Source organism: Phoca vitulina, unplaced genomic scaffold (genome assembly GCF_004348235.1).
Source record: "Phoca vitulina isolate PV1807 unplaced genomic scaffold, GSC_HSeal_1.0 scaffold2, whole genome shotgun sequence".
Taxonomy (NCBI): domain Eukaryota; kingdom Metazoa; phylum Chordata; class Mammalia; order Carnivora; family Phocidae; genus Phoca; species Phoca vitulina.
The window spans coordinates 80,809,721-80,827,177 of record NW_022589705.1 but is presented as its reverse complement, the minus strand read 5'-3'; the positions used below and the strand labels follow the sequence as shown (position 1 = coordinate 80,827,177).

The 17,457-nt window shown below is 61.5% G+C and overlaps 1 protein-coding gene across 1 annotated transcript; it reads right to left on the bottom strand.

Annotated features, from left to right (window-relative positions):
• Positions 1-175: 175 nt before the first annotated feature.
• Positions 176-16,226, bottom strand: MAP3K6 (mitogen-activated protein kinase kinase kinase 6). Its single transcript, XM_032415006.1, has 35 exons — positions 16,214-16,226; positions 15,906-15,981; positions 15,608-15,734; positions 13,169-13,269; positions 12,971-13,112; positions 10,939-11,344; positions 9,813-9,828; positions 9,512-9,674; positions 9,400-9,423; positions 8,955-9,145; positions 8,671-8,839; positions 8,246-8,352; positions 7,656-7,826; positions 7,458-7,570; positions 6,685-6,844; positions 6,298-6,460; positions 6,110-6,217; positions 5,937-5,986; positions 5,749-5,844; positions 5,520-5,607; positions 5,303-5,436; positions 4,927-5,054; positions 4,537-4,673; positions 4,100-4,205; positions 3,457-3,614; positions 3,162-3,354; positions 2,934-3,072; positions 2,478-2,637; positions 2,160-2,336; positions 1,778-1,883; positions 1,372-1,543; positions 1,159-1,271; positions 989-1,062; positions 622-698; positions 176-473 (listed from the first exon to the last, which is right to left on the bottom strand). Exons 1-35 carry the CDS (start codon positions 16,224-16,226, stop codon positions 383-385), a joined length of 4,449 nt encoding a protein of 1,482 aa, XP_032270897.1. The 3' UTR covers positions 176-382.
• Between the last annotated feature and the right edge of the window lie 1,231 nt (positions 16,227-17,457).

The window sequence follows — 17,457 nt, the reverse complement described above, 5'->3', positions numbered from 1 at the left end:
TTCTGGGCGGTGAGGGTGATGGCAGGAAAGGCTGAGGGAAGTGAAGGGAACAGGTGAAGGAACTTTAGACTCAGACAGAAAGACCTTAGGGAGCCGGTCCCAGGACCCACCCCCCCCCCCCCACGTCCCCCATACCTCAGAAGTTGCCAAGGCCCAAGTGTACAAAGGTGTTCTGTTTAATAGTCTTTGCCTGGTGGTACCTGATAGGCTTAGGGCATCTCTGTGGTTGATTCCCCGCATTGGGGCTAGGCCTGGGCCCTACCCTGCCCCCGCCCGCGTGGCCTCCTCCAGTTGGCCCTGAGTCCTGGGGTGGGGGTAGCAGAAGCTGCTTGTGTCTTCTCCATTCATCCATCCTTGGGTCCTGCCTCCCGTCTCTGAGCTCTCATTCAGCCTCCTGTCGGCCAGGGGTAACTGGCGTGGATCCTGCTCGCTGTGCCAAGACGGCTCTCCAGATGCGGCATACCATCCCTCCCCTGGGGAGAGCAGGCTCAGTGTGGCTCAGCCAGAATAAGGCCCTGGACTCTCTGTTACCCCACTGTCTGCCTGATGTAGCCGGGGGGTCAGGATCTGGCCACCATGGAGCCATATGCATGGGTCATCCCTGGAGGGCTCAGGACATACCTGATGCGGGTGTAGATGAGGTCATCTCGGGTGGCACAGGTCAGTAGGGTCCGGAGGGTGAAGCTGTGGTTCAGCAGCTGGTTGTGGACAAAGACCCGGATGCAGAAACAGTAGAAAAGAAAATCAGAGGAAGATGTGTCCAGAGACCCAGGTTCTAGCTCTGTTCTGCTACCAATATGCTACAGGGCAGGTAACACCCCTCAGGGGCCTGTTTTCTCATCTGTACCATGGGGGGGCAGGTACACTAAGTGCCCTTCCAGTACTGAGATTCTCTGCATCAGGGAAAGAGTGAGAAGAGCTGAAAGATGGGCAGAGACGCAGTCTTTGGTGGGCGGGGGTCAAGGGTGGCCAGCACTCTCCCCCTCACCATCTGGATGGTGCCTGAATCCACATTCAGTCCTTGTAGCCACTGCACCAGGCCCTGGTCCACCGTGAGAGCAGCTGTGGAGGAGAAGTCAGGTGGTCAATGCAGGGGTACCTCCCGGCAGAAGCCGTCTCGCACTGGCCGTGAATGTTCCCCAGCCAGGTCCCACTCACCTGGGGGCTCGGGGGCCAGGGCGCAGGTCCCAGCCTCCCCATTCACCCGCTGTAGAGCTTGCTGCACCAGGGCCTGGCACTCCCGTTCTTTCTCAGCCAGGACATCTCGGAGCCTGTTGGAGAGCGCAGAGGCTGGGCCAGTAGAACGGAGTGGGGGTGGGGAGGGAGGGTGAAGCTGGCCCAGAGGCCAGGGGCAAGTCCCAGGGGCTTTACCTGTCAGTCTCTGCTCGCAAGAGGCCCAGCTGCACCACTGGGGTTGGGGGTGCCTGCGCTGGTTCCCCCGGGAGCCGGCTGAGCTGGACCAAGGTCTCCTGCTGCTTGGACTGGGGTTCCTCTTCTTTACTCGACTCCTCTGACCTCGGTGGGACCTCCTCCGTCTCCACTTCTGCCAACCCAAGTGATTGGGTGAGCTGTGGGGGGGAGAGAACTCCCATTTGGGACACCCCCCCAAACACCCGGCAGAGGGCGCAAGGCTCTGGGTACCCAGCCGCTCCTTCCCGCCCCTGTCGCGGCTAACCCCCACCAACCACGCCCCCTAGCGGCCTCCGGTGTGCACGTCACGCCCGCAAGGGGGTCACACCCTCGCCGGCAGGCAAGACAGCTCCACTCCCCGCTTTACCTGGGCCCAACACAGCCAGGGCTGCCCGCACCGCTCGGCTGAGCAGCGAGTCCAGCACGAACATCCAGTGTGGGCGGATCTGGCGCCGGCGGAGGATCTGCTTCACCTGGAGAGGGAGAAAGGGCGCGGCGAGCCTCAGAGGTGGGGAAAGAGTTGGAAAGACCTAGAAAGTCTTGCGCCAGAGGCAAGTCGGGTAGGCGGGTTTGGGGCAGAGGGAGGAGCTGGGAAACTAGGATTGGGTTGATGTCCCTTTGCTGATGGCTGTATCTTCCTGGGCTCCGGAGACATGCAAACTTGCAACATCAAGTCCTTGTACAGTGCCAGGCACAGGGAGCTCACTACCTCTTACTGGGCAGCCTGAACCGCAAGAAAGCTCCCTCACCGCGTCCGGGAAAGCGAAGAGCGGTCCATGCAGAAGCGCAGGCCCGAGGCCTTGGGCCCGCAGCTGGCCCTGCAGCGCCCGCAGCTCCTGGGCCAGCTGCCGGCGGTGGGGAGTGTGGATGTGCGCCCCGAGGCAGCGCAGTAGCTGTTCCACATGATTCCTGCTCAGCCGGGGCCCCTGCGGAGGAAGAGGGGTTGTCAGTGGGTGGGCTCCCACCTGAGTCAAGAGGGCTGCTGGCGGGGGTGGGGGGGGAGCGGGGGGTGGAGGCGCGCGGGGCGCCATCAGCCGGCTTCCCGGCGGGGCGCGGCCGGCACCCACCTGCTCCTGCTGCCGGCACAGGCTGCCGGCCAGCGCGGGCAGCTCCTCCTCCAGCACGGCGGCCAGCATGGCCCGGCGCTTGCTCTCCTGGTGCAGCAGGCTCAGCCCGCAGCTCTCCTCGGGGGACGTGGGCTCCTCGGCCCCGGCTTCCTCGGGCACCCTAGTGCAATGGGGGGCTGCGGCTGGACGTGGGGGGCAACACGGGCCGGCCGCCTCCACCCCAGGCTTTGAATCCTGGCTCCTACTTTGCCGCCGACCTCACACGGGCAAGACAGAGAAGCCTGGCGCTGAGGCGGCACGTAAGTACTTACAAGTCGGAGCATCTGGGAGGAGGCACCCAATGCCATCCTCGCAAGTGGCTGGAGGTGCCCAGGCCCCCAAAGGGGACTTTTTCCGGAGGGAGTACAGGGGCGACCCCAGATGAGGCAAAGCCACTCCAAGACCCTGGGCTCTCACCGGAGCTGGCTGGTGTCTCCGTAACTGAGGCAGCGCTTCGGGGGACTGGGTGGGTGCTGAAAGGGTGCCTGAGGGCGTGGGAATGTCTGGGGCTGGGCGGTCAGGTCAGCTGAAGGAGTGGGGCTGGCTGAAGGGGCATCTGAGGGAGGGACAAGGCCGTCAGCCCAGGCCCCCCCATCAGCCCCCTCCCTCACCCCAGTGCGCCCACTCCCTCCACCTGCATGTTACCTGAGGGCCGCAGTGCATGTCGGGGGGAGCTGGGGCTGCAGCTTCTCTTCCCGGGCTGCAGGAAGGGGTCCCCCAGCAGTGCTGGAGCACTGGCTCGGAGGCGGGGGTCTGGCTCAAAAGTTCGGAGAAGGAAGGCTTGGGCCTCCGCTGACAGAGAAGTGGGCACTGGTGGATGCACCTTGTACATGCCCACCTGGGAGGGGTCAGGGAGGACAGACAAAGGTCAAGTTTCGAGGTGTTCAGGGCTCGGTCTGTCCCCACCCCACCTCATGAGCCAGGCCGTGAGGGGTCTCACCTGAAACATGGCAGCCTGCGGGCTCCCTAGCTCATGGAAGGGTGGCCGACCTGTGGCCATCTCGATCACAGTGCAGCCCAGTGACCAGATGTCAGCTGCCTTCCCGTACCCTCGTGGGCCCTGGTCAATGATTTCTGGCGCCATGTACTGTAGGGTCCCTGGGGCAAGAGAGGTAGCCACAATGCTCACCTAGGCTTGAGATGATGCGGGGCTGGCAGGGGCTCTCATCCTCTAGCCACCGCGCCCACCCTGAACTCTGTCATCCAAACAATTCCCATCACCTACCCTGGTGGTCAAACATCTATCCTGAGTTTCCTCACTCACCTTGGGCTCCATCACATTCCGACTTCCTCACCCACAGTAGTGGATCCTGGACAGCATCATCCCCTCTGAACCCAATCACACACTTTTGCCTGCATCGACACTTCCGGGCTGCATTTCAGGCACTAAATTCACCATCATCAGCTACTCAAGCTCCAGTTCTAGATTCTATCACCTCACCCCTGGCTCAATCACCCACCCTTGGTTCCGTGCCCCATTAGGGCTCTAACTCCATGGCCAGGAGAAACACCATTCCCTGGAAGTCCTAAGAATTCTTCTGTCCCAGGTCAGCATCTCCACTCCCCACCCCACACCCCATTACCTGTGAAGGTCTCAGTGCAAGGTGTGATGCCTGCCAGCCTCTTGGAGGTGCCAAAGTCAGAAATCTTGAGCAGCCCACTGAAGGTGTTGATCAGCACATTGTCCCCCTGAGTAGAGTGGACCTTGTGCTCAGTGGACATCAGGCTGGGCTCCTGATGGCGGAACTGGACCCTATCCCTGGATCCCATCTTCTACAATCGCAGCCTGACCCTGCCTCTATCAGCGTCCTCCCTCTGCCATCCCACTTATGATGGGTGCTGGGAGCTGGGAGCTGGCACCTGATTCGACTTCAGGTCTGAAGTTCTCTCCCTCCCTAGGGAGCCTCCTTGATGAATTCCCCACCCTTTGCAAAGGGGTCGGCCTTCTTAATGTAAATTGCCAGTCTCTGTCTAGACCCATATGTCCTCCTCTCCCCCCTCCACAAGCTGCAGGCCTTACCTTGATGTCTCGATGCACTATGCGGTTGTCATGCAGATAGCTGAGTCCCTGCAGGATCTGGCGGGTGTAGAAACTGATGGTGCTCTCATTGTCCTGCAGGGGTCCCCACACTGACCGCAGCAAGGAGGACAGGCTGCCTGGGCAGACGCAATCCAAGATCATCACTGGCACCCCCTTACTCCAGCCTTCAGCTCTCTGTTCAAGGCCCAGGCACACTCATGCCATGACCCAGACTCCATCACCACCCAAGTGCACCGCGTCAGCTAATTCTGGGCTACCCCACCCACACACGCTAGGACCCATTTTCCCCGAGGGTTCCCCACCCCTGCCTGGCCCCATCCCCCTGCCCCACACTTCCAGTTCCACTGCCAGCCCACACAGGGCACGTACCTCCAGGCACTTCCTCCATGAAGATCTTGAGGTAGCCGCCCTGGCTGGTGGAGCCCAGGTAGCGCACGATGTTCTTGTGGCGAAGGCGTTTGTGCAGAGCAATCTCTTCATGCAGGGGCTGAGAGAACCTGGGGGCAGGGAGGAAGAGAGGAATAGGCCGGTCCGGGGCAGAGATGCTCACCCGACTCCAGCAGCGGGCAGGCCACGCCCCCAGGACCTGCCCCCACCACAGGCCCCTCTCTGACCTTCTCCACCTTGTCACCCAGCCCACAGGCCCCTCCAGACCACACGGCCCCGCGTGTTCCCTGCCATTCTGCCCACAGGACCCCCTCCCCTCGGGCCCCTGAGCCCGCCCGCGCGGCCCCGCACACCGCACCTGCTGTCCCGCTCCGGGATCTCCTTGATGGCGATGCGCACCCGCGTGTGCCGCTCGCGGCCCGCGTACACCACCCCGTAGGTGCCCTTGCCCAGCACCAGCCGCTCGCCCGTCTCCGTGTACTCATAATCAAACTGCGGGGGGCGGGCGAGATGGGGGCTCAGCAGGGCCCCCAGCCCTTGCCCCGCCCCTCGCGCTCCCAGGCTCCCTACCTCACCTCCAGCACCTCCCCCACGCCCTCCGCCTCCTCCGCGGGCGCGGTGGAATCCGGATTCGTCACCAAGGCTTGGATCAGGCCGCAGAACCTGAGGGTGGGCGAGGTCAGGCCGACGGGAGGGGCACCTTGGGCGGGGACTGTCCCCCCCTGGGCCGAGAGCACCGAGGGCACACGTCCCTTCCTTTCCCTCGCTCCCCCGGCCCCCGGCCGCCCGCGAGGCTGCGCGCACCACTGGCAGTGCCCCACGCTGGGGAAGCACAGCTGCGCGTCCTGGGCCGGGGGCAGCGCGTACACGAAGCAGCAGCGCTCGTCCCGCTTCGAGGAGCTGGGAAGGGAGGAAGAACCGCTGTGAGCGCTCCCGGCCGGCCGGCGGCGGCGCCCCTCCTCCCCGGACCCCGCCCAGGTCTCGCCTCTCACCTGACCCCGCAGATGGAGGCCACTGGGAAGGTCCAGCTGGAGGGAACGTCCTGGCAGAAGAAGGTGGCTCTCAGGGGGATGCTGGGGGACTGGGAGAGTGGTCTGGGGAAGGGAGAAAGGTTCCGGAGAAGGGGTGCACAGCGGTGAGTGGGGGGCCTCAGCAGTGGCTTCACCTGGGTTTCGGGCTCCAGCAGGCTCAGGGTCACTGCGCTCACGGGATCAGTACCCTGAATCTCCAGCCTGGCAGGCAGCAGCACCTTGTTCATCTCCAGGACCAGCACCTGCGGGTGATGAGGAACGGGGTGGGTTAGAAGGGGCCCGCCCCTCTCCCAGGTCCCACAGCCCCACTGGGCGGCCTCACCAAGCACTGGTCCCCTTGGGGACAGGCTGTCTTGAGTGGCTGACAGGACTGCAGCAAGAAGCGGAGCCAGAAGTGGGCGCGGTGCGGGGGTCCTTCGGGACGCTCTAGCATGGGTCTGAAGTGCTGGTACAGCAGGAAGGTTTCCATCATGGACACCAGGTACCTGCAGAGACAGCCTTGTCCTCAACTCAGCCCAAGCCCCCAGCGAGCACCGCCAGCAAGAGCAGGCTGGCTCGGGTGCAGCCAGAACCTGGGCACTGGGGGTGGGAGGCACTGGTCTGGAAGGGGCCAGGTCACTGGTTCAGAGCTCAGGCCAGCATGCCAGGGGACATCAGCGCGGGGGCAGGCGGCCGGGGCCAGGCCAGGACTGCAGCGGGGGCCACCTACCAGATGGGAGCATCGAGCTTGTATAGCTGCTCTGCGGCCAGCACCACCTGGGCGAGGTCATTGGCGAGGATCTGAGCTCCCAGGTAGAAGCCCACATCCCAGTAATACTGCATCTTCTCCACACAGCCTTTTCGGGCCAGCAGGCAGCCCAGCTTCATGCCTGGGGGAGAGGGGCATGGGCCTAGGGAGTGTGGTTGCAGGCTTGGCAAAGCCCCGGTGTGGGCCGCAACATCCATGTGGGCAGGAACATAGAAATAGGGGAAGGGCCTGGGTGGCACAGTCAGTTAAGCGTCCAACTCTTGGGTTCAGCTCAGATCGTGATCTCGGGGTCGTGAGATCAAGCCCCGCATCAGGCTCCACGCTCAGTGCAGAGTCTGCTTGGGATTCTCTCTCCCTCTGCCCCTTCCCCTGCTTTCTCTCTCTCTAATAAATAAATAAATCTTAAAAAAAATAACAACAACAAAGAAATAGGTGAAAACTTCGGTATGACTCTCAGGTGGGAGCAGGAGCTCAGGCACAAGGAAGTTTTGGGGAACAAGTGTATGTCGAATTCGGTGTGTAAGGAACACGGGTGTGGGCTTCGGAACATTTGTGGCCTCAAGGGCTCAGGAGGGCCCAGGACAGGTATAAGCGTCCGGATGTGTGTGCTGGCAGGACAGGTCCAAAAGGGGACCAGGCCAGACCCAGCTCCAGCCCGGGGTCCTCTCTCCCCGCGCTCTCCCCGGCCCCTCTGCGACCTGCCGGTGGGAGGAGGGTGCAGGGCTGGGACTCACCTATGAGCTGGAGCTCCTCAGAGTCCTCGAAGCACTGGCCAGCAGCAATGAGCAGCACAGCAGCGTTGATGCCCGAGTGGAGGCTGGGCTCAACATCAAAAGCCTTGCGATACCTGGGGTGGGGGTGGGGACTCAGGGCTGGCCTGATGCCCACAGCCCCATCCTGCAGCCCACCGTCCACTCGCCGGTGCCCCTTACCAGTGATAGGCCTGCTCCCGGTGCCCGGCGTCCTGGAAGCCAGAGCTGAAGAACATGTCCTTGTAGACACGGCCGCACATGCAGTAGAGGTCGGGCGCCACAGAGCCCTCACCCTGGACCAGCGGCAGCAGCACGGCCAGTGCCTTCTCCCGGTCCCCGGGCCTGTTCCTCCTAGGGCAAGGGGACCCAGGCCGGGGGCTTACCCAATGGCCCTGCCCCACTCTAGCCACGAACCCCGAGACCCTGGAAAGCAGAGACCCTTCCAAAGGCCTGACGATAATGAACCCAGAAGGGCTGTGACTCTGGTCAGTACCGGCCTTTCTAGAAGTAATGATCCCAGAGAGCAGCGATTCCTAGCAGCCGTGACTCTGAGGGACAGTGACTGTGGCAGCTGTGAGCACTTGGACGGCAGTGGCGCCAGGCCACCGCTCCCCAGGCAGCAGTCACAGAACCCCAGGGCCCACGTGACATCAGTGGGACCCCGGTCAGCGAAGTCCCTGAACAGCACGGGTCCCACACTGCAGTGACCCCACGTGGCAGACACCCATGTCCCCAGGCGGCTAGGACCTAAGCCTTGCTCTGCCACTCACCGGTTGAGGGCAAACGTGTAGTGGAAGCAGACGTTGTGCTGCTCAGCGACGTCGCAGGTGGGCAGGGCCTGCAGGGTCTCCACCAGCTCGATGATGGCCGAGTAGTCCTGCAGGGGGGGGATGGCGTACACTGGCACGATGGCCTCTGGGGGGGGACCCTGAGGGAAACCTTGAGTTTGGGGTCCCCTCCCATCCCTGACACGCCATCTTCCCACCCGCCACACCTTACACAGAGAACCCACTGCGTGCCCCAACTTCCCTCCCGCTCTGGGAGATCGTGCCATGATCATCCCCTATTACGGGTAAGGGAACCGAGGCTCAGAGACATGAGATCACATGCTCAAAGCCACCAGCGCGTGGGCGGCACAGCCAGGAGACGGACTCGGGTGCTTCCGACCCCGCCTGCCTCTCTGAGCGCCACACACCTGCACATCGCGGTAGGAGAGCAGCAGGTTCATGATGATGTCGGGGCTCAGCAGCTCCACGCTGTCCAGTCTCCGCTGCAGGCGGGCCAGCTCCTGCCGCAGCTGCTGCCCGCAGAACCGCTCCCGGGCCCGCCGGATGTCCTGCCGGATGGTCTCCCGGAAGTAGCCACTGATGCCCCCGGCCGAGGAGGGAGGGGGAGAGAATGATGGGGCCTGTCCCTCAGCCCCAGCCCGCTGTGCCCTCACCAGCCTCCTCCTGGTGCCCCCTCTCTGCACCCCATTACCAAGAGTCCGTGGGCGTGCTCTCCAGCAGGCGGGCCAGCCGGCCCACCAGGGGCGTCAGCAGGGCCTCAGTGCCCACCCCGGCCTGGACCAGCCCATCAGCCAGGCCCCTCAGGAGGCCCGCGTCACCACACAGCACCCGACCAGTGGCTGTCACCACATAGGGGATCAGCGTGTAGCTGCCAACACAATCCTGGTGGGGGGGAGGCAGGAATCGGCAGGTCAGAGGTCGGCACCAGGTTAGAGAGGGACAGTGAGGGGGGTCAGAGGTCAGCACCAGTGGGGACTGGAACAGCAGAGAAGGGGCAACGTCACGAAGGTTGGCAATAGGAAACAGAGGGCCACATGGATGGCAGAGGAATTAGAGAGGTCAGAGGTGACTGAGGAGGCCAGGAAAAGTAGTGGAGTTCGAAGGGCACATTGGAGCGAAGGGTGGCTTCTGCTCACCGAGTTCTTCTGGAAAACATCCTCCTGCAGGGGACAGTCAGATTGGTATTCTGGGTAGCCCCACCCACCCACCCCGCCCAAGCCTGCCCCTACCGGCCACTTGGCCACCCACCCGAAGAGCCTGCAGGTCAGGGAGGTCAGCCTGGGAGCAGAGGAGCACGTTGTTGGTCATGCTGAAGCTCTCCCGCACACCAAGGTGGTAGAAGAGGGAGGGCTGCGCCAGGGAGCTGCTCACCTCCAGCACCACCACGTCTGCGGGCACACAGGTGGAGGCCCTGAGCCCCGAAGCCTAGCTCGGTGGGGAAGGAGACTGGGGATCCATCCTGGCTCAGATGGCCTTCCCCTGAGACTCCAGCAGGGTCCAGTTTTGCTCTGGCCTCAGCTTCCCCCTTCTAGGTCCCTCTGGCTCTTACACAGAACAGATGATATCTGTGGTGTTGCAGAGAGGACTGAGCTCAACGGGCTGGGACCTCCATCCCACGGTCCAGAGCCTGTGGGCACTGAGCATGGAGGAGAGGCGCTGTGCACCAGCCACCAGCCTGTTCCAGGCCATGTGAAAGGCAGGTGTTGCACAGACATACCCCGAGTCCTCAACGCAGTCTCTTGAAAGGGGCCGCACCGGCAGCATGTGTAGACAGTGCTGTGCCTGTGTATGTATAGCTGTTTCTATCTGTGTGTGTGACAGTGTCTGCGAGGGCCTGTGTGAGTCAATATATGTGCGTCGTGTGAGTCTAAGGCCGTGTGTGTCTTTGTGTCCTCGAGGTCGAGTCAGACTTCATTTTTAGGCTGCGATTTTAGGGCCATCAGACAAGCTTGGTTCCCAGACTCTTGGATGAACAAGTAAGTGTCAGGGGCGGGGCGTCCGGGTTGGCGGAAGGGAGGGATGACCTGCGCGGGAATAGCCACCTTTCTGGCCCCGCCCCTAGCGACTCTGCCCTGCCTCCAGCTCCGCCCACTACCTCGCAACTTCTGGGGCCTCCTAACCTAAGCTCCCGCGCCCAGAACCCCGGGCCTAAGGGTCCCTTAGTTTCTCTTTCCGCCGCTCTAGCCCGCTCCTCGGAAGTAGTGTGTCACCGCCCCTGGACTCCAGCCCCCCAAGCACGGCCCCTTTCCCTAGTCCAAGCTCCACCTCCCAGATCCGCCCTCACGAGCTCCACGCGAGATCGTCTTGAGGCTGAGCCCTCCAACCCCAGTCTTGAGGTACCACACTCTGCCCCGCTCCCAGCCTCGCCGCGATCCTAACCCCGCTCCCCAGGCACGTTGCCGACTCCAGAGTGCTTTAAGCCCCAACCCCGGACCCCGGAGGCTCCGGACATGGATCCACAAGTCCCAGCCCGAGCCCGGCCGTGCTCCAGATCCCCTAAATTCCACTTTTATCACGCCCCTACCTCGAACCCCTCAGCCTAGCTCACCTTGTGCCCCCCCAGACCCCACACCCATCTCGGGGTCTCCCCGGAGTCGCCGAGCCACGCCCCTTTCGGCCCTCCCCGGGACCCTAAGCCCCGCCCCGGCCCGGCCCCGCCCCCAGCGCGCGCTCACCCGCGTTGTAGAAGGAATCCAGCGCCGCGGTGTCTCCCAGCGCCAGCGGCCCGAAGGGCAGGCTGCGCAGCTGCGGTCGCGGTCGCGGCCCGGGGAGCTGCGCGCAGGCCTCGCGCAAGCAGCGCAGGGGCAGCGGCTCCGCTTCGGCTCCCGCCTCGGCCTCCACCCCGGGCTGCGGTTCCCGGGTCAGCACGTAGACCACGCTGAGCGGCCGGCTTCGCGCGCAGCCCCCGCCGGGGGGCGCGGCGTGGGGTCGACCCCGGCTCAGCGCCTCGGCCAGCGGGTCCTGCCAGCAGCTGCCGGCGCGCTCCAGGGCTCCGGACTGCAGGCACGGCCCTGCCGTGCGGGGGCGCTCGGGCGGCGGGCGCCCGGCTCTGGGCACCCGGGGGGGGGCAGGAGCCAGTGGCTATGGATCCAGGGATCTCAGGATCGGGAATCTGGTACGGGAGCTGGAAATCCAGACTCGGCCAGAGGTCCTGTTCCGGGAATCTGGAGCCCAGGGCGAAATCCGGGGTGGGACTTGCAAGGTCCTGAGGATCTGAAGTCGGGAATTGGGTCCCGGGAATCGGGGACATCCAGTGATCCGCGGCTCAGAGTCACGTAAGGGGTCCCGGGAATCGGTCCGAGCGTGTCCACCACCCGGACTCCGCAGGAAAGAGTCGGCCGTCGCTCTCCCCTGCCCTCACATGTAAGCCGGGCCCAGCCCTTTCCCGGCCGACTGGGAAAGCTCCACCCTCGGCCCTGGGGCAGAGCCGCTCCCTAGCGGCCCCGGGACTTGGCCTCTCCCCTCCCTCCTCTCCCGCCACAACCACCGAGACTGGCGGCTTCCGGAACAGCCTGCGCCCCTGTGCAGACCAACCGGTGTGGACGGCTCAGGGCAGGCGCCTGTAAGATGCGTGCCCAGGCCAGGGCTAGGGGGGAGGTGTGAACTGCAGCACCGGCCCCGCAGGCATCTGTTGAATGAGTGCATCTCCAGAGACATCAGGGTATGCAGAACACAGTGAAGAGCCTACATCCTCCGGGGCCCTGCTGTGCAGGCAGGGAGGGGCTAGAAACGGGGAAGCCTGCTTCCTGGCCTGCCAGGACCGTGGTACTTGGCATCTGAGCCCAGGCCTTTGCCCTTTCTCCAGGGGGCTGCTTTCCCCAGAATCTAACCTGCTGTGGAGCCTGGCTGACCTCTGACCTCCACCCAAACATGACCACGGGACCTGAATCCCCACACAAATATTTCTCCACCTGTCTGAAGAAGAACCAGAAATCTCAGCCCTTGAGCTACCACAACTGCACGGTCCCCCAAATCCCTAACCTTCCAGTGTGAGCTAGCGAGGCAGCAGTCTGATGTAAACCTCAGGGGGTTCTGGAATCAGGAGCTGGGGATTTAGGGAGTCTCCAAGATCACTCAGCAAGCCCAGGACTACCTGTAAGACTGCAGTTACCATAGTCTTAACTGTGTGTTGCTCTGCCACTTTCTAGAATGTGATGCTAGGAAGGTAACTGCTGGATAACTGTTACCCTGTGGAAGAAAAATGCACCTTCCCTGGCTTGACTCTGAGTTCAAACCAGCCCCGAAAGGGACAGGCAAGAAGTAGTAGAGAATGAGAACTTGGCTCACAAAAGAGGCAGGGGTGGAGAACAGATGACTTAGAAGGCCCAGGCAGGGGTCAACAGGGTGAGATGCTGCACAGGTGTTCCCACAAAACCATCTACCTGTAGGACCTGGAGGACACCAGGGGGCTGTCAGTGGATGCTTGAATCCTTCCAAGTCCTCCACTACATGCTCCTCTGCCCTTGGCTTGCACACCTCTAGAGATGGAAGCCTCACTACCTTCCGAGGCCAACCCTTCCATCTTCCTGACTAGAAGGTCTTCCTTGAAGGGAGCTGAACCCTGTGTCTCTGCTCTGCCCTCCTGAGTTTTTCCCAGTAACTGGGAGAGTCTTACAAGTCAGGAAAGGTTTAAAGTGATTTTATTTTTAAATGTGGGCAGGAGAGCAGTTAGCAATGGGGAGGGTAGCCAAGGTCCGGAAGCTGTACGGGAGAGATAAAGACGACCGGCTGCCAGGGTATCCTAGTGAGCGTCTTGTGAACCTTGCGGTAAGGGTGGCCCACGCCCTGGCCTGAGGCCCAGTCGATGCCATACTTGGGAGCCGTGGCCTCAGACACTGCGTAGCGTCCACTGAAGTTGGACTGGTAGCGTGATCCGTCCCACACGCCACCGTGGACAATCAGCACAGTTGCTCTTGCTCCGCATGGTGGTCCACATCGTAGGTGGTAAAGGTCTTCCCGTTGTGGAAGCTCAGGGAGTCCCCTGGCCGGGAGGGGATGGAGGCACCCTGGAGCGGGACACCATGCCTGGCACCCTTGGAGAGATGATCTCGCAGGAGCCTCAGAGTAACCGTGAGGGGGAAGTTAGCAGATCCCAGGAGAAAATAGCAGCACCAAGGAGCCAGGGGCTTGTCCCCAGGTCACTCGGCCAGTCACAGGGCTACTGGGACTTGAACTCAGGACTGTGGCTCTGAAGCCACTAGCCCCTCTCCCCGCCTGTCCCCTCCCCAAATCCCCAGCTCCCACCAGCAGCCTGAACAAGTCTGCAGGGTGGGGTGGGGGAGAGCAGGGTGGGACTCCCCAGTGCCCGTGCGGGCAAGGGCACCTCCTCATAACCACTTCCCTCTTGGAAGTCTCTCAACAGTCACTGTGTCTCTGAAAAAAAACAAAAAAATAAAAACCCTTTCCCACTTCCTCTTCCGAAGCAGATAACACACACTCAACAGGGCCTCCCGTGGCTCCCACAACCTCTCTCCAGGCCTCCTTGCCCATTTTACAGGGGAGGAAACTGACACGGAGGGCACTTGCCCAAGGTCACATGGTTAGTAAACAAAAGAGCTGGATTCAAACTCAGGACTGTTTGCCTCCAGAGCCCAACTTGTTCACTCCTGCACCATTCCGTCTCATGATTGCCATTTCTCAGATGAGGAGACTGAGGCCCACAGAGGGGAAGGAATTGCCCTGGGTCATTTATGGAGGCGGTGGTAGCACTGAGGAAGGATCCAGCCTCCCTTACCTTCTTCCCCTGCTCTGGGCCCCACCTCAGGCTCACACGCCTGCCATGCCCTCTGAGAACTTGCTCAGCACCAGCTGGTAGTGATCTGCCTCCCCAAGGAGGCAGAAGGCCTCAGAGTGGGCAAAAGTGCAGTTGCCAATAAAATCCTCCAGCCCCACCCACCCCCCCACCCCCCACCCCACCCCCGCCACGGCTCCCAGGTACCTGGGGGGAAGGGGGAGGCAGGGATGGAGGAATCCTCAGATCCCACGGGGATTCAGAGTGCCAGCGAAATGCCCCCCCATTTCCTAGCATCACATGTGATTCCTAGCATCACATTCTAGAAAGTAGCAGAGCAACACACAGTTAAGACTATGGTAACTGCAGTCTTACAGGTAGTCCTGGGCCCTGGGGGGAACTTACCCTGAAGAGCAAGCTGGTGCAAATTCTCATTCCCCAGCCAGAATTCGGACTCTAGCTCCCAAAACCGGCTTTGTAAGAGGACCAAGAGCAGAATATACCCACAGAACCATCCTATTGCTTTTGGAACACTTGGGGAGGCAGAGAAGGCCAGCACAGGAGACAGGGAGAAGCAGAGGGCAGGTCAGCAGAGAGAGGGCGCACTGTGAGGGGTGGGCAGACACCTGCCCTCTGTTTGAATTGGGGGCTTGTTGATAACATGTGAGTCTGAGTGATCTTTGCCTGTAAATAGTGATGAACTCCACATTCCCTTACTAACTTCTGCTGACTGTCCCCCTCCTGCCAAAGCCTGACAAGTCCCAGGGTGACTGAAATGAGAGAAACGTGGGGCCTGCCCTTGGAGGATGGTCAGTCCTGCTGGGAGTCAGATCAAAACAACCTACTCTAATTTACTAGAAGAATCAAGATATTAGAGCAGAGAGGTCACCTCCAGAGTCCCAGGCTCAAGTCCTGGCCTTACCCTGACGTCCCCCACCTCCCGCAGCAAGCCAAGCAGTCCCCAGGCCCTACAGAGTTTCTCTCCTCAATATCCTTCAGTCTAAGGGCCTCTCCTTCCCTGGTGACCCGGACCCCTGCCGTCCTCCTAACCTGTGTCCCTGCCTCCATCCTATCCCCCACCGCAGTGCACCTTCCATGGTGCAGCCCGAGTCTTTTTCCTAAAACATAAGTCTGACCAGGTCCCTCATCTGTTTACAATGCTTCCATGGCTCTCCATCGCCTCCCATGCTCCTCAGTCAGCCATTCCGTGCCCTCCATGAACTGGCCTCTGCAGAGGCCCTTAATCCATGCTTGACCTACACCGACACCCCTGACCTCTTATCTTTCCTCAACTCATTCACACGATCTCCTCAAACCCTCTCGTCCTCTCCTGCCTCCCTGTGTGTTTGTCTTTCCAGCTACCTGGAATGCCCTTCAGCCCCCCATCTATCTAGAGAACTTCTACACAGCCTTCAAGGCCCTTTCAAATGGCATCTGCTCTGTGAAGCCTTCTCAGACTTCTTCAGGCCCTCTGGGAGCTCAGTAAACGTTTGCCGGTGAGGGGCTGGGAGGGAGGCCTTGGCTCCAGTGGGCTCTGGCTCCCCCTAGGGGCCAAGAGGAAAAGTGTCCGCTGGGCCTGGCCTCGGAGCCCTTTGAGCCTCCCTGACGCTCACCAGCCAGCCGACTTCTTTGGTGTCCTTGTCACAACAAGCCAGGAGGCTCTGCCCTCGAGTAGGCATAGACAGCACCAGCCACTCAACGTGGCACGCCGGCTCAGCAGCTCCTGGCAGCTTCTGGGGCCTACAGAAGGGGAGATGGGCTGAGGGGAGTTGCCAAGGGGGGTTGCCAACCCTCACCCTGCAGGTAATGGAACAGGCCAAGAGTGGGACCCCCAGGAGCCCTCTCAGCTCCATCGGGCCCCTGAAGAGAGGCTCTACGGAGGGCTGGGCCATGTCTGGCGGCCGATCGCACCCCAGCACCACCTGATGCCAAGTTCTGGCTCCTGTGAAGGCTGCCTCCTGGAACCACAGTAGGGGCACTGGATCTCCTGATCCAGGAAAAGACAGAGTGTTGGCTCTGAGGTCTGAGTACTTCCAAGGCCCACAAACCAGAGGGGAAGTGCCCAGGCCCCTCTCCTAACCCCCCCCTTCTCCCAACCTTCCATCCCCCCACAGTGGATTGCTCAACAGCAGCCGAGCAGAGACACCCCTCTCTAGTCCTGGGGACAGAAGCAAAGAAAGCAGAGGAGACCCATGGTCCCACACACTCAGCAGGCTCACCCTTGGGGCCCATCTTGCCAGGTGGTCCAGGTTGCCCTGAAATCCCAGAGGCCAAGGTGCCTTAAGTCCCACCCCGTGCCCAGAGCAATGAGGGACTCAAAGCCAGAAGTCAGATCCCAGCTGCACTCCTTACTGGCTCTGTGATCGTGAGCACCCAGCTTATCGTCCCTGGGCCTGACTTTCTCGCTCAGCAAAATGGGATAGAACCAGCTACCTCACAGAGTCAACCTTAACACATACAAGGTTCCTTGCCCCTGGTCATGGCCTCTCAGCTTGGACAGTAATCGCTGCATCCCCAGCCTACCCACTTCACTCCAGGTCCCTGCCCGCTTCCTGGCATCCCTAACCTTGAGGACCTGCAGCTCCTTTCTCTCCACAACTTCCTGGGGCTCCAGGACAACTGGGCAGGAGGACAATTTTGCTGGCTTCCGGTTCCCTGGGTTCTGCAGGAAGATGCAGGGCTGGGTGGCCACAGGGTGGGCATGGGGGAGTGGGCATATCTCCTCCAGACCCCTTTGTGGTTCTTTCCATCTCCCAGATTCCAGCTGTCAGGACCCTTACCTCCAGAGCTGCCAAGGGTCAAGGGTTGGCACCATTTGCATCTATTTGCATAAATTTACAGTACAGAGCCCAGATGATCAAACTCCCAACCTGCTCCTTGAGGCTAATGTGCCTGGGTGGGAGAAGGACACCCAGGGAAGGAGTGAGGGTTGGTGGGGAGGGCAACCTAGACCCTGGGCAGCTGGGGTGGCCCTGGGTCCTCAGGCAGGCCAGCTTCCCAAGGAAGAGGAGCAAAAAGGTAGAATGAGGGCACTGGGTGGCTCAGTTGGTTAAGCGACTGCCTTCGGCTCAGGTCATGATCCTGGAGTCCCGGGATCGGGTCCCGCATCAGGCTCCCTGCTCAGCAGGGAGTCTGCTTCTCCCTCTGATCCCCCCCCCCCATGCTCTATCTCATTCTCTCTCTCAAATAAATAAATAAAATCTTAAAAAAAAAAGAAAGGTAGAATGGGGTCCATAGTAGGCCCATCTTGCTGGTGCCCTGAGGGAAGATGCCAGTTTACAAAGGGGCCAGGCTGATGGGAGAACATGAAGCCTGACTCCCGAGGGACATCGCACCCAGGCTAGAATCAGCAGGGGGTAGAGGCATTTCCTCCCTCAGCCCCGGAGACTGGGATGGAGTCCGACTTCTGATCCTGGTCTCTGGGGCTCTGCAGCCATCTCTCCAGACCTCTGGATTCACATAG